General features: G+C 45.0%; 1 protein-coding gene across 3 annotated transcripts in view; it reads left to right on the top strand.

The window, feature by feature from the left end:
- COL13A1 (collagen type XIII alpha 1 chain) overlaps positions 1-23,767 on the top strand; it is a 1,024,165-nt gene that overhangs the window by 799,872 nt on the left and 200,526 nt on the right. For all 3 annotated transcript variants that reach the window (XM_030203528.1, XM_030203531.1, XM_030203529.1), the window contains exons 26-28: positions 3,657-3,701; positions 11,488-11,640; positions 20,893-20,991. In XM_030203528.1, the coding sequence (XP_030059388.1) occupies positions 3,657-3,701; positions 11,488-11,640; positions 20,893-20,991 (297 nt within the window). The remainder of the gene's footprint in view (positions 1-3,656; positions 3,702-11,487; positions 11,641-20,892; positions 20,992-23,767) is intronic.

Genomic DNA, 23,767 nt, shown 5'->3' with positions numbered 1-23,767 from the left:
TGGGGAGCTCAGAGAGGGGAGAAGGGGATTGGGGAGGGGTGGGGGAGCTCAGAGGGGTGCTTAAAGGGGATTAGGGAGGGTGGGGGAGCTCAGATGGGTGCTCAGAGAGGGGAGGAGGGAGGGGAGGGAGTGCTCAGATGGGAGAAGGGGTCTGAAGCTGGAACTGGGGTCTGACAAGGGGGCAGGAGGGAAAATGGGTCCATGCCTGGGGCAGGTGGGAGAATGGGTCTGGGGCTGAAAAGGGGGGATGCAAGGCATGTGGTGGATGAAGGGGGCTGAAACTGTGGGGACTAGGGGCTTTAAAGGGGACAGGGAAAACTGGTTGGGGGCTGAAGCTCGGGACTGATGGGAGAAAAGGGCTGGGGACTGGTGGGATAGTGGGGCTGAAAAGGGGGGCAGGTGGGAGATGTGGGCTGGGGCTGGAACTAGGGGCAGGTGGAATAAGGGGGCTGGAACTGGGAGCTGAAAAGAGGGGGCAGAGAGAGAGAGGGGATAGAAGGGGGGAGCGTGAGGGAGGGCAGACCCTGGGTGGATGGTAGAGGGAGGGCAGACGGATTGAAGGGGCAGAGAGAAAGGGCAGATGGTGGGTGGAAGGGGAGAGAGAAAGAGGGCAGACTGGGGCAAATGGTGGATGGAAGGGGCAGAGATAGAGGGCAGATGTTGATGGAAGGGGGAAAGAGAGATGGCAGACTGGGGCAGATGGTGCATGGAAGGGAGAGAGGGCAGTGGATGGAAGGGGCAGAGAGAGAGGGCAGACACTGGATGGCAGAGAGAGAGAGCGAAGACAGATGCTGGATAGAAGGAAGACAGTGAAAAGATGAGGAAAGCAGAAACCAGAGACAACGAACTGTAAATATATATTTTTATTTTTTTGCTTTAGGATAAAGTAGTATTGTAGCTGTGTTAATAAATGTTTATAATAGAACATGTAAATAAGGTAATCTTTTTATTGGACTAATTTTAATACATTTTACTTTCGGAGAACAAAACCCCCTTCCTCAGGTCAGGATAGGACACTGTAACAGTACTATACTGAACTGACCTGAGGAAGGAGGTTTTGGCCTCTGAATGCTAAATGTATTAGTCCAATAAAATGATATTTGTTTTATTTCTATTTGTTAATTTGTAAAGTGGTGATTGGTATTTGTTAGTTTTTTCAAATTTACATCTGCTGTCTTTATATTTTGCACAGTACTAGAGGACATTTTCTGTTTCTGTGGTGTTGCATTGTATGCAGAGTCTGGCATCGGGGGTTCAGTTTAATTTTTGTCTAAATAGAAAGTTTATGATTACTTATTCTGTAGTGGATTAGGGTGTATCTGTATTTGTGAAAAAGACATGGCTTTCGGTTGGCATTGACTGTGCAGGATCGACGATCTGTATTAATCTGTCTGTTTTCGTTTTACAATAGGTGAATTGATGTTCTAGTGCTCACTGTAGTGTTTAAGATGCTTTCCTTTTCCTTGTGTGACTTCTACATATTACTGCTTATGGTATGGTAGAATTGCTTTATAGGTCCTGAGTGTTTTGTATTCTTGGTGGGATTTTGGTGGGGGGGTGTTAAAAAATGACCGGCCCCGGGTGTCAACTACCCTAGCTATGCCACTGCCTGGAACCCAAGTTATGTACTATTTTTAATGTGGATAACTGTAGGGTTCTTTGATATCAACTGGCACAGTTTATAGCATGACATCTTAGAGGAGTTTGTATCATTTTCTGCTTTTGCAATTTCTGTTTGAAACTCATTGGTAAGAAGCAAACTTCATTAAAATCATGCAAGAAATCATGCTACAGAAACTATCTTCACATATCCTGCATCCCTACAACCACATCCATGTAAAAGACATTCATCATAAAAAGATGCTCTTCTGTTAATCTAGTATACATTATACAATGCAGACAACAGCAAGAGGGATGCTACTTTGATGAAATGGATCAGATGTTAAAGACAAGAATAAACTTCCACAGATACAAGATTTCACACCGTAGAGAACAATAAGGTAGCAGTCGTATTGGGGAACAATTTTGCAGTTCAGATCAATGTATCAATTGCTTTATAATGAAGATATGAAAGGGAAACTTCAAAATATAGGACAAAAATGATCAGGCACTTACTAGAGGCATTGGTTTTCTTGTTCATTACAAGGTTGTTTTCCTATAGCTGCCCACTACCGTTTATCTCACATTTCCCATTTCTTTGAACATATTACTCTCTTTCTTTAGAGCTTGAGAAATAAACAAGGATGTTGAAATCAGAACTTCAATTTATATAATTTGGCAACTTTAACTAAGCTTGCATTGACCTATTGAAATGTAGATCTCTAAGGCTAGTCATTAATATGTGACCTGCTGAGCGAAAAGGTACCAAACGTGAGGTATGCAACTTATTTATACCACAAAATAGAGGGATATCAATTGGATAATCCTGCAAAGTTTCAACCTCAGGTATGGACCAGGGGCGTAGCTAGGTGGGGCCACTGGGGCATGGGCCCCCTCAGATTTAACCCTGGCCCCCTGCTTCCGCCGCCGACCCTGACCCTCCCCTGCCACATCCAACCCCTCCTCTCGCCACCTCCAACCCTCCCCCACCGCCGCCGCCATCGGGTACCTTTGCTGGCTTGGGTCCCCAACTCCCGCCAGCCAAAGTCCTCTTCAGTGCCGGTCTCCGAGTCCGGCGCGTTGCTGATCTGGATTCTGTTTCTGAGTCCTCCTGACATCGAGGACTCAGAAACAGAATCCAGATCAGCAACGCACTGGTCTCGGAGACCGGTGCTGAAGAGGACTTTGGCTGGCAGGGGTTGGAAAACCCCTGCCAGCAAAGGTACCCGATGGCGTTGGTGGCGCTGGGAGGGGGGTTGAAAGGGACGGGGGGAGGTCAACGGGGCCGGGGGGGGCAAAAATGTGCCCCCTCACCTCGGGCTCTGGACCCCCCTCCCTCCGAAGTATGGCTACGCCCCTGGTATTGACTGCATATGTCTAGTAGTGCTATAGAAATGATAAGCAGTAGTAGTAGTACGTGTTTAAAACATGAGAAATGTTTGTCAATAAAAGAGTAATTAACGCAGAAATCACGCACGGCACAGTTTTTAGGCTGTAGAACATGGAAAACATCAGAGTTGTAAAATAAATTGCATAGTCCCATTCTACTGACCCTATAGTGCAAATGAAATTTGCTCAAATTTACCCCTTCAAACTTCTATAGCCTTTCTCTGTTGTGTGTAGCCCAACGTTTGGTACCTTGTCGCTCGGTGGGTCACAAAAAAAAAAAAAATATATATATATATATAAACCCAATATAAAGATATCACCTACAACTTAAATGTTGATCTTTGTGTACAAGGTAGATAAGCAAATTGGCTTGCAGGGTTTTTTGTTTGTTTGTTTTTTACTTTTTTGCCCTATATCTAATCCTAAAGGGGAAATTATCAGTGTGGGCTACTGTTAAGATTTTAAACTTACCCACAATTATTAGTAACTGGGTGTCATTGCATAAAATGGGACCTGGGCTAAAATAGCATGAATTAGTGGTAAAATAATGTCTTAATAGTATCCCAAGCTGATAACTACACTCCTAAATCTCTCTCACTGAAGGTGACTTTTTAACATTTACTATGACTACTACTAATAATAATACATATGATCATTTTTTACCTTAGGGTGAAATCGGCTTGCCAGGCCCACCCGGCCATGATGGAGAGAAGGTACACTCTCTACCAGTTTGATCATCATTTTTAAGGAGCTGGAACAGTGTCAAAACAGGAAATATTATCAGGGCAATTCTGTAAACTAGGGCACTAAAAATGACGCCTGCCCTGTGTGCTTAAATGTTTAGAATGCTAGCATTTACAGGCGTATGTGCACACTGACCTTCTTAGATTGCCAGCATGCTGCTTAAATGCTATTCTGCAAATACCCGCTTAACTTATGTAGCCCATATTTGCAAGGAGGACATACCCAGGGGAGCATGGGCAGGACATAGGCGAAGTTCCCACTTACATAACTTACAGAATATGGTAAATTATGCGTGTTCTTATGGCCTTAGGTATTAACACACCAGCTCTTTGGCTGACATACATGATGGCACCTAAATGTTACTCTAGTGTTCTATAAAGGAACGTACGCGCCTACATTCCTTTATAGAATAGGCTACTTCAATAGGCTACTATATGAAGGCAAGTCTATAACTGGCCTCCACAAGTTAGACACCTAGATTCAGAGCATTGAGCACTAATTCTATAACTGCATCTGGGTTTCAAGATTCTGTTATAGAATTCATCAATTCTACATATAAAGGATACCACTTACATATATCTAAGTTCATGGGCGTAGACTGGGGGGGGGGCGAGGGGGGGCAATGCCCCCCCCAAACAACAACGAGGCGCCGCCGCGCCAGTAGTTTAAAAAAAAAAACAAGCAGGCACGCGCTCCTCTCCATCCACTTGGCTTCCCTGCCCTCTCTGTCTCGGTCCTGCCTTCCTCTGACGTCATTTCCTTTCGGGCGGGACGCAGACAGAGAGGGCAGGGAAGCCAAGCGGATGGAGAGGAGCGTGTCCATCTACACCCCTCTCTTCCTCCCTTCCTCCGGCGCAGGCAGCAGTCTTTTTCAGCGTTCCTGGCAGCGGTAGCGATGTACACGCTGCCTTCGGCTCTGCCCCGAAGCCTTCTCTTCAAGTTCCTGTTCCCGCATAGGTGGGAACAGGAACTTGAAGAGAAGGCTTCCGGGGCAGACCGAAGGCAGCGTGTACATCGCTACCGCTGCCAGGAACGCTGAAAAAGACTGCTGCCTGCGCCGGAGGGAGGGAGGAAGAGAGGGGGGTAGACGGAGTCACGATCTTGGACCTCATGGGGGGGGGGGCAGCAGAAGGAAGATGGATGGAACTGGGAGGGGTGGGGAGCAGATGGAAGATGGATGGGACTGGGAGGGGTGGGGAGCAGAGGGAAGGAGCAAGAGATGGTTGGGACTGGGAGGGGTGGGGAGCAGAGGGAAGGAGCAACAGATGGATGGGACTGGGAGCATTGGGAGCAGAGGGAAGGACCAGAAGATGGATTGGACTGGGAGGGGTGGGGAGCAGAGGGAAGATGGATGGGACTGGGAGGGGTGGGGAGCAGAGGGATGGACCAGGAGATGGATGGGATTGGGAGAGGTCAGGCACAGCAGAGGGAAGGAGCAGAAGATGGATGGGATGGTGAGCAGAGGGAAGGAACAGAAGATGGATGGGACTGGGAGGGGTGGGGAGCAGAGGGATGGACCAGGAGATGGATGGGATTGGGAGAGGTCAGGCACAGCAGAGGGAAGGAGCAAGAGATGGATGGGACGGAGGGGTGGGGAGCAGAGGAAAGGAGCAGAAGATGGATGGGACGGAGGGATGTTGAGCAGAGGGAAGGAACAGAAGATGGATGGGACTGGGAGGGTGGGGAGCAGAGGGAAGGAGCAAGAGATGGATGGGACTGGGAAGGTGGAGAGCAGATGGAAGCCTACTGGAAAGAAGACACTGCATAAAACAGAAGACACTGGGACCAAAGCGAATAGAAAAACTAAATGATCAGACAACAAAGGTAGATAAAAGTATTTTATTCAGAATTTATTAATTGAAATATGTCAGCTTTTTGAAATGTGCATCTGTGATATTTTGCCTGTAAATCTCAATTCCTTCCTCCATATTAGCATATTCATTTGCATATGTATATATCCAAATGAATATGCTAATATGCTCCGCCCATCTTTTGCCCCCCCCAAATGAAACAGTCAAACTACGCCTATGTCTAAGTTACAAAATCATCATCATCAACTTTCTTTGATATACCGCAAAGTCAAAAAATATAAGTGGTTTACAATAAGTCTAAATAAACAAAAGAGTATGTGAAAAGACAAAACAGGGGACTACAAGAGGACAAAAGTTCAATCCATTCCTTAAAGCTGCAGATAGAACAATATATTTCAGAAAAGGGGTGGGACTCAATAGGGAGGTTGTAAACACAAGAAACGTGTAAAAATTATGACTGTAGAGTGGAGGAGTGGCCTAGTGGTTAGTGTAGCGAGTTGTGGACCTGGGGAACTGGATTCGATTCCTGCTGCTGCCTGATGGCTGGCAGTGAGTTGAGATCCTGGGGAACCAGGTTCAATTCCCTCTGCAGCTCTGTGTGACCCTGGGCAAGTCACTTAGGGCCCCTTTTACAAAGCGGCAGTAAGCCCAACGTGGGCCTGCCTCTTGCTAAAAAGAAAGTACTGCCGGGCTACCGCAGCAGCCCAGCGGTAGTTCCCACCCTCAGTGCGCCATCATATTTGGCACTACAAAAATATTTTTGTAGCACCGGTGTGTACTTGGCAGTAATAGGACAGTGCCGAGCGGAAGCCCTTATCACTACCTCAGTGGGTGGAGGTAAGGGCTCCTTCTCCCCCGAAATGTCCACGCGGCAAGTGCTTCACTTGCCACATGGCCATTTCCTAAAAAAAAGAAAGACCTACCTCTTACCCGCTGTGATAAAATGGGCCCTGGTGTGTAGGCCCTCTTTTGCCGCAGCTTGTTAAAAGGGGCCCTTAACCCTCTATTGCCCCAGGTACAACTATAGTACAATGTACTACTTAGACTGTGAGTCTGCTAGGGACAGACCCAGTACCTGTAAAATGAAACTGTAAACTGCTTAAGTCTAAGCAGTATATAAATACATGAGAGACTGAGAAGCTGTCATGAGGCAAACCACCAACAGGGGTCACAACTCCAAGGTGGTATTCCGAAAGGAAGGCTTGGTTATAATAATAGGTTTTCAGGGCAGACTTAAATTTAGCAAATGACAATTCTGAAAGGATGTAAAGAGGTAATCCGTTCCACAATATGGGGGCTACAACCTTAAAACAAAAACAACAAAGAAAGTCTAAGTGAATCTTCATATGAGTTGGAACCATGAGTAGATACTGTTGAGAAGAACACAGAGATCTGATTGGATTGCATAAAGTAAGCACATTGTATAGAAATGAAGGGGACACCAGTGTAAAAAGCCTTATGAGCCAATATGAGGATTTTGAATAGAATGTGAAAATTAACTGGTAGCCTTCCCTCTCACTGTTCCGCCCTCTGACGTCATTACTTCTTGACGCGAGGGCGGGACAGTGAGGGGGAATGGAACGCTGGAGGCTGGCTGATGTCAGGAGATGTTACGAACCCAGGCAGCCAGACATAGAACGTTGGAGGTACAAATTATTATATAGGATTAGGATTTATTTAGTGCCTCTTTGAAGAAATTTACCCAAGGCAGTGTACAGCAAGAATAAGCCCAGTATAGACAGTATACAATTACAGCAATAGATTTGTTTACATAACAATACACATTATGGCATAGCATGTTACTTAATATAGGAATAAAGGCTCTCGTATATATTTCATATAGGTAAAGTGTCCACCTCAACTTAATGAAATTTAATTTGAAACCTCAGATATCCAAGTGACCTTTAGAAACTGGTCTCACTTTTAATGGATTTCACATTACAGGTTCTCCTACCATCCTCTGAAAACAACCACAGCATAAAAATCTCCTGTAAGGAGAAAAATCGCTGTGGCTAAAAAGCGGAGGGTATATCTTAGTAAGGTGGCTTACTATTAACATCCATGTGGCACCCTCTGCTGTAAGGTGGCTTCATAGGTGGCTTCATTGCAATATTAGTGAGAAAGTGTTCTTCATTATAACACCCACTCCCTCACAGTGTGAAGAAACTTAAGACATAAATGGGGATGAACGTGAATCCAGTGAATGTAAAAGTTGAATATCATCCACATCCTATCTAATAAAAAGCACCTCCAACGTTCTGAAGCTGACTCCATGGCACTTAAAACCTTGAGCCATTCATGCTCTCCGTTTGATGAAATGACGTCAGCACTTCCAGGTACGTCACCAGCGACACTAACCAACCACAAGAAAGCAACACGATCCACAGGAATCGCACTCGCTCTCATAGCCCTGCCCTCGGAGCCCTCCTGCCCTCGGAGCACAGCTAACGCGACATCAAAGAAGGAAACAAACACAGGAATTGCACTCGCTCTCATAGCCCCGCCCTTGGAGCCCTCCCGCCCTCGGAGCCCAGCTGTTCTGAACAGCCAGCTGGCTAAGTTCCTCGCGCCCTCCCGCCCCTCACGCTGTGTCCCGCCCCTCCCCCCCAGGATCGCCACCATTCCCCCCCCCCCCTCCACCCACCCCCCATGTCGCCACCGCTGAAAACAAGAGCCAGAGCTGGTATAGGTCAGAGGGGCAGAGATTAGACCTCTATGTGGAAAGTGCATGCTTCTGAACAGCAGGGTTTTTACGAAACACAGATGCAGACAGGCACTTTGCACTGCAATTCAGAACTATGCTTACAACACAGAACAGTACTACAGGCTCCTATAAGAAGCAAACTGAACTCACACTGTCACACTGGATTCCAGCATTGTTTCTACCTTCAAACTGCATTTCAGAAAGAGCAGAAAAGATCCCAGAGTGGGGGAGACGAGATCAGAGGAAACCTTGAAAGAGCACAGCAGCTCAGAGGACAGTAGAAGACGCAGAGCAGATGACAAAAGGCTACAACATCGTACTACAAAGCAGCCATACAGGATACCTGAAGTAGAGAAATAGTCACAGAAGCAACAGAGAAGATAATAGAACCTTGGGACAGAAATAAATAAACACACAAATGCCTGAAAGAGAGAAGATATCGGAAGGGAGAAACCACAGAGCAGAGGGCAGAAAAGATTCACCAGGCAGCAGTCTCACAGAGAGTCTGTGTAACACACACATACTCTCACACTCTATCTGTCTCAACCACACTCTCTATCTCACACACACACTCACACCCACACTTACTCTCTATGTCACACACACACACACTCGCACATTCACTCTCACACAGTCACTCACACACACTCTGTCAAACATACACACTCCGAGGAAAACCTTGCTAGCGTCCGTTTCATTTGTGTCAGAAACGGGCCTGATTTACTAGTACATAAAGAAAGCGAAGCCCAAAGACTGAATAAAGAGTGCCAAAGGTGCTAGATACAGTAGATATTGAAAAAATCAGGACCAAGAATAGACCCTTGGGAAACATCACAGTACAGAGGAAATGAGGCAGAAACAGAACCAGTCCAGTGAACATGAAAAGACCTATTGGATAGATACGAATGAAACCATTGTAAAACAGTACCAGAAATGTGAAGATCCAAGAAGATTGGTTATTACATGTATATAGAGCTACTAACACATGCAGACCTTCTAGTGATGCTGTTATTTTTTGTAAATGTAGGTTTTGGGGGGGGAAGGGGGAGGGTAGTAGAATGGCTGTTCCTCTTGCAGGGGCAGCCTGAGACAGGGCTGAGATGCCACCCATGTCCACACCCAGTCTAGCATCTCCCCCCTTCCCTACTCAATCCTCTTCCTGCATTTATCTTATTTTTTTCCCCAAAAGGCAGCAGCAGAAGCGATTCCCATAGGCTGCCCTGCTGCCAGCACCAGCCTCTTCATTACTGCATCACATCTCTGAGGAAACAGGAAGTTACGTCAAGAACCGGGCTGCAGTGGGAGAAGAGGCTGGTGCTGGTGGCAGGGCAGCCTAAGGAAATAGCTGCTGCTGCCACTGCTGGCTTTTGGAGGAAAGAAACATAAGGTAAAGGGTTGAGCAGGAAAGAGGAGAGTCATGCTCCTAGAATGTGCCGCCTGAGGCCCCCACCTCAGGTGGCCTAATGGTAGGGCCACCACAGTCCTCTTGTGTGTGGTGCCAAATATACATGCTGCTTTGCCAGCATTGTCAGGGATATTTTATAACAGTACCATTAGTAGGTGCCTAATTAGGTGCTATTTTCTAAAGATAGGTAGGTGCCTAACTATTTCATAAAATACTACTACTACTACTATTTAGCATTTCTATAGCGCTACAAAGCGTACACAGTGCTGCACAAACATAGAAGAAAGACAGTCCCTGCTCAAAGAGCTTACAATCTAGTAGACAAAAAATAAAGCAAACAAATCAATTAATGTGTAGAGGAAAGAGGAGAGGAGGGTAGGTGGAGGCGAGAGGAAAGAGGAGAGGAGGGTAGGTGGAGGCGAGTGGATACAAGTGGTTACGAGTTAAAAGCAATGTTAAAGATGTGGGCTTTCAATCTAGATTTAAAGATGGTCAAGGATGGGGCAAGACGTAGGGGCTCAGGAAGTCTATTCCAGGCATAGGGCGCAGCAAGACAGAAGGAGCGAAGTCTGGAGTTGGCAGTAGCGGAGAAGGGAACAGATAAGAAGGATTTATCCAGGGAACGGAGTGCACGGGAAGGAGTGTAGGGAAGGACGAGTGTGGAGAGATACTGGGGAGCAGCAGAGTGAGTAATACTAACAACCCTAACTCTGTCGCCATAGCCAGCATTAGCTGCATACATTTATAAACCTAAATTTAATGAAAATATGCTCCCTTATTTAGGGTCAATTCAAGCATCTAAACCCCTATGCCTTTGAAAATGGACTCTATTGTGGATGTTCTGTAAATGATTAGATATTAATTGAACTGCTTCTGGAATATCAGTCGGGTAACATATCTGAATCAGTTCAAATTTTCCACTTAGAAACTGGTATTTTCTTGGCGTTTTTATGCTGCCCTTCAGTCCCGCTATCTAAACTTCTAGCAAAGCCAAGTCTCACTCCTGAAAGAAGTTCTGTGTAAAATGAAATTAAAAATTCTGTGTACTATATTTTATTCTTTTGCAAATTTAATATACATTTTAATCAAAATAATATAAAATAAACTACAGTCTGCAATACAGAAAAGTTACAATTTTTAAAATTTGGGTTAGAATTCTAGTTAGAGAACACTGTGGATCATAGGACTGTTCCTTCGACTCCCCTCCTCCACTGCAGCCTTACCATTTAATCTTTCCCACCCTTAAGCCCAAATGAGGCAAATAAATAAATACATAGGAACAGGCTAATTCAGTTCTACTTTTATTTTATTACATGCATAGGCTTGTAGTTCGATTGTCTTCTTGAATTTCTCAAAAAAAAAAATCAAAACTACAAGTCCAGGCATGAAATAGAGCAAAAACATGCCTGAATTAGCCTGTCCCTTATGACATGGTGTCAGGTGGCCATCCTACATTCCCTACCTCCTGGTTGCATGTCCCACATTGATGCCTCCTGCTTCCTCCTGCCAATTGGGCTGTCAGTAACTGAATCTGCCATTTTCCTGGCTGCATGAGCCTACATTGACACTGCCAGCTTTTAAGCCCCATGGTGCAGGTCCTCTTTTCCCAATCCATCTCTCCACAGATAAAGATACATAGGGAGATTCTGCACAAAATCTGAATTGCACAGTTGCACAGAATTCTCCCAGAACTACAATATGTTTCAAATCTTAGAGCAATATTAACACTGGATTTGTATTTCAAGTGAATTATTCATTCGGTTCCTTTAGTTAAAATGTTCAATAATGATTATGAAATATACATAATTGAATATTCAAATATTTTTTTGTTTTAGGGGCCTCGAGGTAAGCCGGGAGAATTGGGACCTTCTGGTCCACAAGGGCCTCCTGGAAAAGATGGACTTCCTGGGTCAAAAGGAGAGCCAGGGCTCACTGGATTGCCAGGACCGAAGGGCGATAAGGGTGAGGAAGGACATATGGGTTCACCGGTGAGTATATCAGTTAAATATGTTATTCAAAGAGAGAAAGTGTGTGTGTGAAAACACACTGAGCTTTGTGGATGACATCACCCACATGTGAGAATATATACCTGTTGTCCTCGGAGAACACCTGCTACAGGTAAGTAACTTAGGGGGTCTTTTACAAAGCCACGGTAGCATTTTTAGCTCGTGGTATAAATCAGCTAGCAGTAAACCCCGAGAAGCCCATTATAGAAATATAATGAGCATCTCTGCATTTACCGCCAGCTGATTTCTAGCACAAGCTAAAAACGCTACCGCAGCTTAGCTTAGTAAAAGACTCCCTTAGCTATATGTGTCTGTGGGCTAGATTCAGTAAATGCACTCAAAATTTGGCACTGAATTTAAAAAAGGGCGCACTGGGATGGGCACTACTTTGGAATAGCATTTAGTGTGGGGATCAATCACAATTGCCGTGTCTCAGGTAGGGAATAGGTAGAGAGGAAGTATAAAAATGACAAGTAATGGTAATTTAGCACTCTGGGATTAGATAGGTCACAAACTTCCCCCTCACGATCTGAACTCATTACAGTCCAAAAATAAACACTGGGGAAAAAAAAGGACACAAGGCTCAGATGTTATAGGAAAAATAGAAAAGCTGATTTATTAGATAAGCTCCCTTCTAGATAAATAATTTGGTGCTTATTGATTATTAGATATATTGGCAGCAAGATTAGCAATGTAAATCAAAGACACTGCACTCATGCAGGATTACCCAAAATTATGGTAGAACCTTGAATTTATGTACCTGTCGAGGCTGGCTAAAATAACGCACACTAGCCTTAGTCCTAGAACTTATAGGACACCTGACACCCAAGGCACTATGAAAAGAAAGAAAGAAACAGTTCAGCCTGACAGATGGCAACACTCTCGCACTCACGAACACCAGATCCACAGGTAGTCAGGGAACTGTTGGACGAGGCAATAACCACAGGTGGACTCTCTCTCAGGTTGGCCAAACAGCATTAGAGGCCCCAGGCTGGTCAGCAGATAGCAGCTGTCCCTCTGCAAGAGCATGCAAGTAGGTTGACCACAGTTTTAATGAATACTATAAACCAGGGTTCTAGAACAATCTAAGAGGTCATGGGTAGACAGCTTCAAGAAAACAAAATAAAGACTAACATAAAAATAATATATTAAAAAAATGTATGTGAAAAGGAGACATTCTCAGAGTAATAACTCACCCAAGCGGAATGCCTCCCTAAGATTAAAGGCTATTCCTAGAGGGTGGATAAGCTTCTCAATCATTGAAAATCTCCAGTGTGCAAATGTGAGCAAACTTTAGTGCTCTCAATCCAAATAAGTGACAAGCAAAACAATATATAATCAGTTTTTTCTTAACTAACTAAATCTATCTACCCATGTCCTCATATACTACTACTACTACTACTATTTAACATTTCTAGAGCGCTACAAAGTGTACGCAGCGCTGTACAAACACAGAAGAAAGACAGTCCCTGCTCAAAGAGCTTACAATCTAATAGACAAAAAGTAAAGCATTTAAATTTAAAATATTTAAGCAGTCAAGCACAAGAGAACAGTCACAGAAGGACAGAAGATGTTGAAGGGTGGTCAGTGTGATTAGGTGTAACTCTGGTTGGAGTAGTGCGAGAAGGTGATAGAAGAATAGAAATGGGTGAGGTAAAGTAATGAGTGGGTTGATAGGGAGGTTATATAAGACATGTCACTCTAGGGGTGGGTGGGTAGAGGGGTAGGGTGGGTAGGATTAAGTCTAAAGCAGGAGAAGGTATTCTCTGCAGCCTATCTGTGAGATGGAAAATGCTCTCTGAAGCTGCTGCTATAAGTTGTTAGTTTTCTCCCCCTGAAAGAGATCCAAGCCACACCCACGAAGTTCAAACTGTCAGTGGGGAGGGTGAGGGGAGGAAATGGCAGTGCTTGATGAAAAAGAGAGCTCAGTTTGATAGGAGATATACTATAGGATGTCATTCTGAGGCCAGGCTAAGTCTAAAGCAGGAGAAGGTATTCTCTGCAGCCTATCTGTGAGATGGAAAATGCTCTCTGAAGCTGCTGCTATAAGTTGTTAGTTTTCTCTCCCTGAAAGAGATCCAAGCCACACCCACGAAGTTCAAACTGTCAGTGGGGAGGGTGAGGGGAGGAAATGGCAGTGCTTGATGAAAAAGAGAGCTCAGTTTGATAGGAGATATACTATAGGATGTCATTCTGAGGCCAGGCTAAGTCTAAAGCAGGAGAAGGTATTCTCTGCAGCCTATCTGTGAGATGGAAAATGCTCTCTGAAGCTGCTGCTATAAGTTGTTAGTTTTCTCTCCCTGAAAGAGATCCAAGCCACACCCACGAAGTTCAAACTGTCAGTGGGGACGGTGAGGGGAGGAAATGGCAGTGCTTGATGAAAAAGAGAGCTCAGTTTGATAGGAGATATACTATAGGATGTCATTCTGAGGCCAGGCTAAGTCTAAAGCAGGAGAAGGTATTCTCTGCAGCCTATCTGTGAGATGGAAAATGCTCTCTGAAGCTGCTGCTATAAGTTGTTAGTTTTCTCTCCCTGAAAGAGATCCAAGCCACACCCACGAAGTTCAAACTGTCAGTGGGGACGGTGAGGGGAGGAAATGGCAGTGCTTGATGAAAAAGAGAGCTCAGTTTGATAGGAGATATACTATAGGATGTCATTCTGAGGCCAGGCTAAGTCTAAAGCAGGAGAAGGTATTCTCTGCAGCCTATCTGTGAGATGGAAAATGCTCTCTGAAGCTGCTGCCAGGGTTGCCAGGTGGAAAAATTTTTTCCAGCCTAAAGGAGCCCAAAATCCAGCCCAAAACCCGCCCAAACTCAAACCCCGCCCCTGACACCCCCGCCCCCGCGTCATCACCCCCGCCCCCGCCATCATCAACCCCGCCCCCGCCGTCATCGGCCCCGCCTCCCCGTCATCGGCCCCGCCTCCCCCGTCACTAACCCCGCCTCCCACGTCACTAACCCCGCCTCCCAACGTCACTAACCCCGCCTCCCACGTCACTAACCCCGCCCACCGCGGCCAAAAAACCGCCCAAAAAACCGCAACCCGCCGCGGGCAAAAATTTCCCGCGGCGGGTCGCGGAAAACCGCCCAATTGGGCGGTAAAACCGCCCACCTGGCAACACTGGCTGCTGCTATAAGTTGTTAGTTTTCTCCCCCTGAAAGAGATCCAAGCCACACCCACGAAGTTCAAACTGTCAGTGGGGAGGGTGAGGGGAGGAAATGGCAGTGCTTGATGAAAAAGAGAGCTCAGTTTGATAGGAGATATACTATGTCATTCTGAGGCCAGGCTAAGTCTAAAGCAGGAGAAGGTATTCTCTGCAGCCTATCTGTGAGATGGAAAATGCTCTCTGAAGCTGCTGCTATAAGTTGTTAGTTTTCTCTCCCTGAAAGAGATCCAAGCCACACCCACGAAGTTCAAACTGTCAGTGGGGACGGTGAGGGGAGGAAATGGCAGTGCTTGATGAAAAAGAGAGCTCAGTTTGATAGGAGATATACTATAGGATGTCATTCTGAGGCCAGGCTAAGTCTAAAGCAGGAGAAGGTATTCTCTGCAGCCTATCTGTGAGATGGAAAATGCTCTCTGAAGCTGCTGCTATAAGTTGTTAGTTTTCTCCCCCTGAAAGAGATCCAAGCCACACCCACGAAGTTCAAACTGTCAGTGGGGAGGGTGAGGGGAGGAAATGGCAGTGCTTGATGAAAAAGAGAGCTCAGTTTGATAGGAGATATACTATAGGATGTCATTCTGAGGCCAGGCTAAGTCTAAAGCAGGAGAAGGTATTCTCTGCAGCCTATCTGTGAGATGGAAAATGCTCTCTGAAGCTGCTGCTATAAGTTGTTAGTTTTCTCTCCCTGAAAGAGATCCAAGCCACACCCACGAAGTTCAAACTGTCAGTGGGGACGGTGAGGGGAGGAAATGGCAGTGCTTGATGAAAAAGAGAGCTCAGTTTGATAGGAGATATACTATAGGATGTCATTCTGAGGCCAGGCTAAGTCTAAAGCAGGAGAAGGTATTCTCTGCAGCCTATCTGTGAGATGGAAAATGCTCTCTGAAGCTGCTGCTATAAGTTGTTAGTTTTCTCCCCCTGAAAGAGATCCAAGCCACACCCACGAAGTTCAAACTGTCAGTGGGGAGGGTGAGGGGAGGAAATGGCAGTGCTTGATGAAAAAGAGAGCTCAGTTTGATAGGAGATATACTATAGGATGTCATTCTGAGGCCAGGCTAAGTCTAAAGCAGGAGAAGGTATTCTCTGCAGCCTATCTGTGAGATGGAAAATGCTCTCTGAAGCTGCTGCTATAAGTTGCAGGGTTGCCAGGTGGAAAATTTTTTTCCAGCCCACTGGAGCCCAAAAAACAGCCCAAAAACCGCCCAAACACAAACCCCGCCCCTGACACCCCCGCCCCCGCGTCATCACCCCCGCCCCCGCCGTCATCAACCCCGCCCCCGCCGTCACCGGCCCCGCCTCCCACGTCACCGGCCCCGCCTCCCCGTCATCGGCCCCGCCTCTCACGTCATCGGCCCCGCCTCCCCGTCATCGGCCCCGCCTCCCACGTCATCGGCCCGCCTCCCACGTCACTAACCCCGCCCAAAACGTCATTAACCCCACCCAAAAACGTCATTAACCCCGCCCCCCCGCGGCCGAAAAAAACCGCCCGAAGTACAAAAACCAGCCCAAAAAACCGCAACCCGCCCCGGGCAAAAATTTCCCGCGGCGGGTCGCGGAAAACCGCCCAATTGGGCGGTAAAACCGCCCACCTGGCAACACTGATAAGTTGTTAGTTTTCTCTCCCTGAAAGAGATCCAAGCCACACCCACGAAGTTCAAACTGTCAGTGGGGAGGGTGAGGGGAGGAAATGGCAGTGCTTGATGAAAAAGAGAGCTCAGTTTGATAGGAGATATACTATAGGATGTCATTCTGAGGCCAGGCTAAGTCTAAAGCAGGAGAAGGTATTCTCTGCAGCCTATCTGTGAGATGGAAAATGCTCTCATATAAGACGAGCACTCACACATACATACATACACTCTCTCATATACACGTCATTCGTTCTCTCATTCATATATCAAATTTGGACATTTAATAGCCAAGTACTAACTCTTAATCAAACACAAATGCTGCCTATAATTGCTAAAAGCAATGTCTTCAAAGGCTTGCATAAATGTGATCCAAATCTTGTGTAAATATTATCCAATGCTTGTGTTACAGAAAATATATATATGTATAAAGTCGCACTTATCTCAATGCTGTCTGGTGCGTGCACTACATCCGACTACAGCTTTTCCAAGTGTCGTGATAATCTCTCTTCAACGCCAGTACATTATTGAGTATTACATCCGACTCCAGCGTTTCCAAGCGTCAAGATAATCTCTCTTCAACATCAGTACAAAGAAAAGTCCATAAGCCATTATTAAAATGGACTTGGGGAAAATCCACTTCTTATTTCTAGGATAAGCAGCATAAAATGTATTGTACTGTTTTGGGATCTTACCAGGTACTTGCGACCTGGATTGGCCACTGTTGGAAACAGGATGCTGGATTTGATGAACCTTCAGTCTGTACCAGTATGGCAGTACTTATGTTCTTAAGAATCTATTCTGTTTTCTTTCTACTCTATTTGTAATTTCTGTCACTGTTGAAATAAACATTTTAAAAAAGAAGAAAAAGCTCCTACCTTTGGGCACCTAAACAGAGACACCCAGTTATAGAATTACCCCCATCAATATAACTTCATCCATAAATAGCAGGTTCAATTTTAATCAGATAATTTAATATTTAAAGTTGTGATTATATATTCAGCTGATCAATTTTGTGTGTCAGTTGGCTTAATATATGCATAGCTTTAAACAGTTCAGTGTTATGCAGTGACCATTCCGCTAAATATCTACCACAGTCTTTCTGTGCAAATGCCCCCATGGACTTCTGCTTAACAGAAGTTCTGTTCCTCAAGAACGGTAGTAAACTGAGCACCAACAATTTACTTACGAGTGCTAGATTATAGACAATAATTTTCCACCTGGCTAAATGAGATGTTATTATAAAGGCCAAATCACAGTTTTCTTCAATTATCTGGAAATATCATTTATATCATTTATATCATTTATCATCTGCTAAACTTGACTTTATTTAGTATCTCCAGGTTCTTGTGTGTAGGAATTGCATAGTCATAGATAGCACTGTTGAAAAGTAAATAATTTTTTGCACATAACCTTGTTGTATGTCCTTAAAAGGCCTCTTATAAACTTACCCCAAATATAAATGTGGTAAGAAATGTGGTACATGTGGTAAGAAAATGTATACTTTTATGCAATCTGAGGGTAGGTGTGTTCGGTGGAGAAGTTTGAGCACTCATGAAGTATGCATGTAACTTATAACATACTCACCTACATGCATAGTTCAGCTGTGTACATTTGTACCAGCTCCCCAGCCTTTCTAATCCCTGAGGTCCACCCTTCCAAATCACCACCCAAGACATCACTGTCCTCCCAATCCATAGCCAATCTCTTGAGTCTGTGCTCTATTACTCTCCTACCGATTCCAGAATTTATTTTATTGATTTTTGTTACATTTGTACCCCGCGCTTTCCCACTCATGGCAGGCTCAATGCGGCTTACATGGGGCAATGGAGGGTTAAGTGACTTGCCCAGAGTCACAAGGAGCTGCCTGTGCCTGAAGTGGGAATCGAACTCAGTTCCTCAGTTCCCCAGGACCAAAGTCCACCACCATAACCACTAGGCCACTCACTCTCAGTCTCTGCTCTTATCTCCATATCCATATCCCCAGTATCTGTCCTCTTGTCTCCTGAACCTTTTCTCCACCAGGTCCTTTTTGCCTTTCTTCCTCTTCCTGGTCATCATCTGTCCTAACTCCATTTCCTCCTCTATCTCCTTCCCAGCACCTACTCTTGCCTTTTTCTCTCCCCTCTCTCCATTTGCCCCACCGTCTTTCCCAACATCCATTCCCTCTTGTCTCTCCTCTTCCTAGTAACTATTTTTCAGCAACTCAATTTCTGTCTTTAATAGCAAATGACCTTGCCTCTCCCTTTCTTAGTTTCTGTCTTCTGCCTCTCCCTTTTCCTCTCCCTCCCTCCCAACCATGATCTGCCACCATCACCTGACCCTTCCTCACTCACTTAGCTTGCGCCCCTTTTTTTCTGTCTCTTTACCCTCCCTTATGTTAACTAACCTGGGAGAGCCAGTCCCTCAACTTTGCATTGCTCAATCGTTTTGCTTACAAGACCAGCTCCACAAAGTAAGCATGTTTAAAGTATTCCCAGGAGTCACCTCCTGATGCTGATCATGCACCTCCAGCACTTGCAAGAGGACCAGCAGTGCCAATTCCCAGTGCCACTTTCTCCAGACCTGATGCTCTACATGGCCTTCACAGCTCCCATCTTGTGCTGATGGATCCCAAGAGGACTGGAAGTGAGAGCAGCTCTACTGTCACTACCACCTTCACTCCACCTCCCATTGCACGCACAGACCAGATGCCCCAGAAATCTCTCCCATCCCAGTTGATCAACTGGAGAGTAGAGAGAGGAGGGCAAGACAGCAACAATGCTGTGAGCAATGAGAGCTGGGTAGGTACAAACCAATTAGCAGGTACCACCTGTCAGTCCTGATTGTGCTTCCAGGGTTGACTTTGTAAGGAAGACAGTGGTGGCTCTGCATTTCTTCATCTAGCAGGGCCTGGTAGTCTATGCCAATTATGGTGGTTCTTTAATGACCTCTTTGAGGCCTACTTGCACAGTTTGGAGGTGCTTGGGCAAAAATGGGAGAGGGAGTATCAGGCCCCCAGATGTTCCCTGTGGATATGGCCATGGTACTATGCAAAGCTGAGGTTAATATTATCAGATTTCACAGTTATATACAGTATATTTGGGTAACCCCAGCATACTGATGACAGATCAGCTGTCTGGGGTTAGTCATTTACTTGAATGACTTCACATTTATATATAAAACTGTTGATTATGCTGAGACCCCCAGGACCCCTTGTAAAAGAAATATTGAGCTGCCATTTCTAGTCACTTCAGTAAATGGTACCCAGTGCTATTCTATAAAGAGCATTCCGGGATGAGCGCTCTTTATGGAAAAGTGTTGGGCACCAAATTCCACGCCCAACTTTGGCATCCCGCGGGAGGTGGTGGAAATGAAAACGGTAACGGAATTCAAACATGCGTGGGATAAGCATAAAGGAATCCTGTGCCGAAGGAATGGATCCTCAGGAGCTTAGTCAGGATCAGGAGGCGGGGCTGGTGGTTGGGAGGCGGGGATAGTGCTGGACAGACTTGTACGGTCTGTGCCAGGGCCGGTGGTGGGTGGCGGGACTTGTGGTTGGGAGGCGGGGATAGTGCTGGACAGACTTGTACGGTCTGTGCCGGAGCCGGGGTTGGGAGGCGGGGCTGGTGGTTGGGAGGTGGGGATGGTGCTGGGCAGACTGGTGCGGTCTGTGCCGGATCCGGTGGTTGGGAGGAGGGGCGGGTGGTTGGGAGGCGGGGATAGTGCTGGGCAGACTTATACGGTCTGTGCCCTGAAGAGCACAGGTACAAATCAAAGTAGGGTATACACAAAAAGCAGCAAATATGAGTTATCTTGTTGGGCAGACTGGATGGACCGTGCAGGTCTTTTTCTGCCGTCATCTACTATGTTACTATGTTACTATGAGGACTTACACCAGATGAAACCTGATGTAAATCCTGGCGTGCAAATTGGTTGCGCATCTGCGGTATTGTAAAAAACTGTGCACAATTTTATGGAACACCCTGACACACCCATGCCCCTCCCTACCACGCCTCCTTTTCAGTTACATGCAAATACACTTAGATGCTATCCTATAACTGGGCACATAAGTGTATTTGCACACCAGTCTGCCATTTCAGTCCCATTTTGGCGCCTTTCATCCATTAGAACTTGTTTCCACACCTAATTAGCACCTATTGGGTGCCATGTATAGAATTTCTTAGATAGTGTTGTAAATTATCAAGATATACAAATGTATGTAGTTGATCCTGGCATTCATATAAGGATCATTAGTATGACAGTATTGTGTCTTTACATCTCCCTGCAGATAGAAGTATCTTATGCCAGGAAAGCCATGCTGCTAGTATTCTCTTGATAAGTCACCAATATATAGGATTCTTAGTTTCATTGCTCATGAAATATTAACTTTCTTTCCTGAATTTACTCTCAGTAATGCAACTTGTGATTTGAATTGTCAAAAAACTTTCTTGCTTATTCTATAGGGTCTCGATGGCCCATCTGGTGAGAAAGGAGAACAAGGTGACCAAGGGATGCCAGGGACAGTAGGGCTTCCAGGCCCAATAGGACCTCCAGGACTTACAGTAAGAATGTGCACAAATAAAGATGAATAAATAAGTACAGAAAAAACACATCCACTAACATAAGGAGGTACCTTTGGACTAACTTTATCAGTTTCTTGACTAGTTTTCAGGAGCTAGAACCTGAGAAATAAGCTTCTACCTGTATTTATAAAATACTAATGCAAATCCTGCATCAACAGAAGTTACACTGAAGACGTGGACATTATGACTGTTTGATAGCAAATGTAAACATCTGCACATAGGTGGCAATCACACCAATGCCATGCGATTAGTGCCAATTCTATAGCAGCATCTTGGCACCAAAATTCCGTTATAGAACACTAGCATAAGTCAGCATTGGCGCGCCTGAAGTTAGTCTCCAACAGTTGCACCAAATCAAGAGGGTAGTTGTAACTGTTGGTGTCTAAATGTGGCCTGAAGTGCGTGTAACTTATAATATTTTATAAGTTATGTGCATATCTCAGATATGCCCTTTACACGCACATACTTCACCCATGTTTGCGCCCCCCTTACACTTACGCACTAAGGGGCCCTTTTACTAAGCGGTGGTAAGCCGATCGTGGGCTTACCACTCGCCATTCCAGAACTGCCACCATGCTACCATAGGAGCCCAGTGGTAGTTCCCACCTCCAGCCCGCGCCTTTTCCTTAACTTCAAAAATATTTTCTATTTTTGTAGCACCAGTGCTTACCTGGCAGTAATTGGCAGCGCCGCGCACTGCCTGGTTACAGCTGGGTTAGCATGGGAGCCCCTATCGCCACCTCAGTGGGTGGTGGTAAGTGCTCCTCCCTGAAATGGCCACGCGGTAAGTGGTTCACATACCGCACGGCCATTTCTTTTTGGGAGAACAGACAGCCTTTTACCCACTACGATAAAAAGGGGCCTCAGCACACATCAGAAACACACGCTGAAGCTAACGCAGACCCCTTTTTATCGCAACTTAGTTAAAGGACCCCTAAATAATTTTGACATGTATGTTATAGAATAGCGTCAAGCACTTACACATTCAAATGTTAGTTACTTAGGCACCAATTATGCGTATATCTGTAGGCATGAATTTATAGAATTGCTCTTGTAGAGTATGCAGTTATTTATTTATTTATTTATTGCATTTGTATCCCACCGTATGACAGGTTCAATGTTGCTTACATATTGCTAAAAAGGCGGTCACAAAATTTAGATTTGTAGAAGTCTAGTACATAATACAGAAGTACAATAAACGCTTAGGTTGATATATTAGCATATTGTGAGAGAGGTTAATATTATTATTTTCCATTTCTGAACTTTTTGTGATGTATGGTGGTGTGGGATTAGGCAGATCCAGGGGGGGAAAGACGTCTTGAAAAGATATGTTGTCAGGTTTTTTCTGAATTGTAGGTAGTTTTCTGTGATTTTCGTGTCTTTGGGTAGTGAGTTCCAAAGTTGTGTGCCTATAAACGAGAGGCTGGCGGCATGTGAAGATCTGTATTTTATACCTTTGCAATTTGGGTAGTGAAGGTTTAGGTAGGTTCTTGCTGTTCTAGTCACGCACATACATGAGCATATTTTATAATCAACATGGGCACTTTCTGACTTGGCCTTTGCTCTGCCTAAACCAGACCCCTAGTAACACCTAAAGTAAAATTACAAACTTTTACACTAATAAAGTGATACACAATACACAGATGTGATATTCATCTGTTTTTTGCCATATGTGGGACACAGACCGAAGAAGTCTGTCCGGCAACTGGCCTTCATTCTCAGTTACTGGAGTTACCAAATCTATATCTTTCTTTTGCCATTTGTGGGACACAGACAATAGAAGTCTGTCTGGCATTGGCCTTAGGTCCAAACTATTGGAGTTGCTGAATCTACATCTGTCTATTGCAATGATTCCAAAACTGGGTTTTGTGGAACCCTAGGATTCCTCGAACTCTTTTCAGGGGTTTCTCAAGAAATTGGATTGTAGAATCTGTTTATCTGAACATTTTCTTTTCTTTTTTTTACATAAATTGAGTGTTGCTCGGTGTATGAAAAGATATTTTAGGGGCTCTGCCATAGTAAAAAAGTTTGGGAATCACTGGCATATTGCCATTTGCAGGACACAGACCATAGAGGTCTATCCAACACTGGCCTTAGTTCCCAACTACTCTTGCGTAACATAGCATCTCCTCAGCCATGTTTGGATTCCAGCCTCTTTCTATTTAGGCATCCCCTGTCTTTATCACACACATTTTTTAATTCTCTCATCATTTTAGTCTCCACCACCTCTACCAGGAGGGCATTGCAGGCATCCATTACCCTCTGAACCGCATCAAGTCTTTTTACATCCTTTGAGAGATACAGCCTCCAACACTGAACAAAAATGTATTTTCAAATCAAACCTTAACACATGACAAGTGGTTTTCTCACACTGCTCTGTGCTTCACAGTGTAGAAGACACAGAGGCATATTTTCAAAGCACTTTGGGAGGCTAAGTTCCATAGGTTTCTATGGAACTTTGGGAGGCTAAGTGCTTTGAAAATGAGCTTGACAATCTCCCTGATATTTAAAACTATTTAACTGGCCAGGAACATCTCTTGGCTGGTTAAAAAGGGTTTAAGCACCTAACTTCAGGAGATCTCCCGCTGGATATTCTGGTTAACAGCTAGCCACTAACTGGCTATATTGTGCAACATATCTGGTTAGGTACAGATATTCAGCCCTTAACAGTCTTTGTTGAGTGGTCAAAATAGGCCAATTAAATATCAGGCCTATCTTTGAACGCTAAAAAGTTAACCGGTTAACTCTGAATATC

The sequence above is a fragment of the Microcaecilia unicolor genome, chromosome 5 (genome assembly GCF_901765095.1).
Source record: "Microcaecilia unicolor chromosome 5, aMicUni1.1, whole genome shotgun sequence".
NCBI lineage: Eukaryota > Metazoa > Chordata > Amphibia > Gymnophiona > Siphonopidae > Microcaecilia > Microcaecilia unicolor.
Note: the sequence above shows the minus strand (reverse complement) of the source record. Positions and strands in the feature narration are given on the sequence as shown.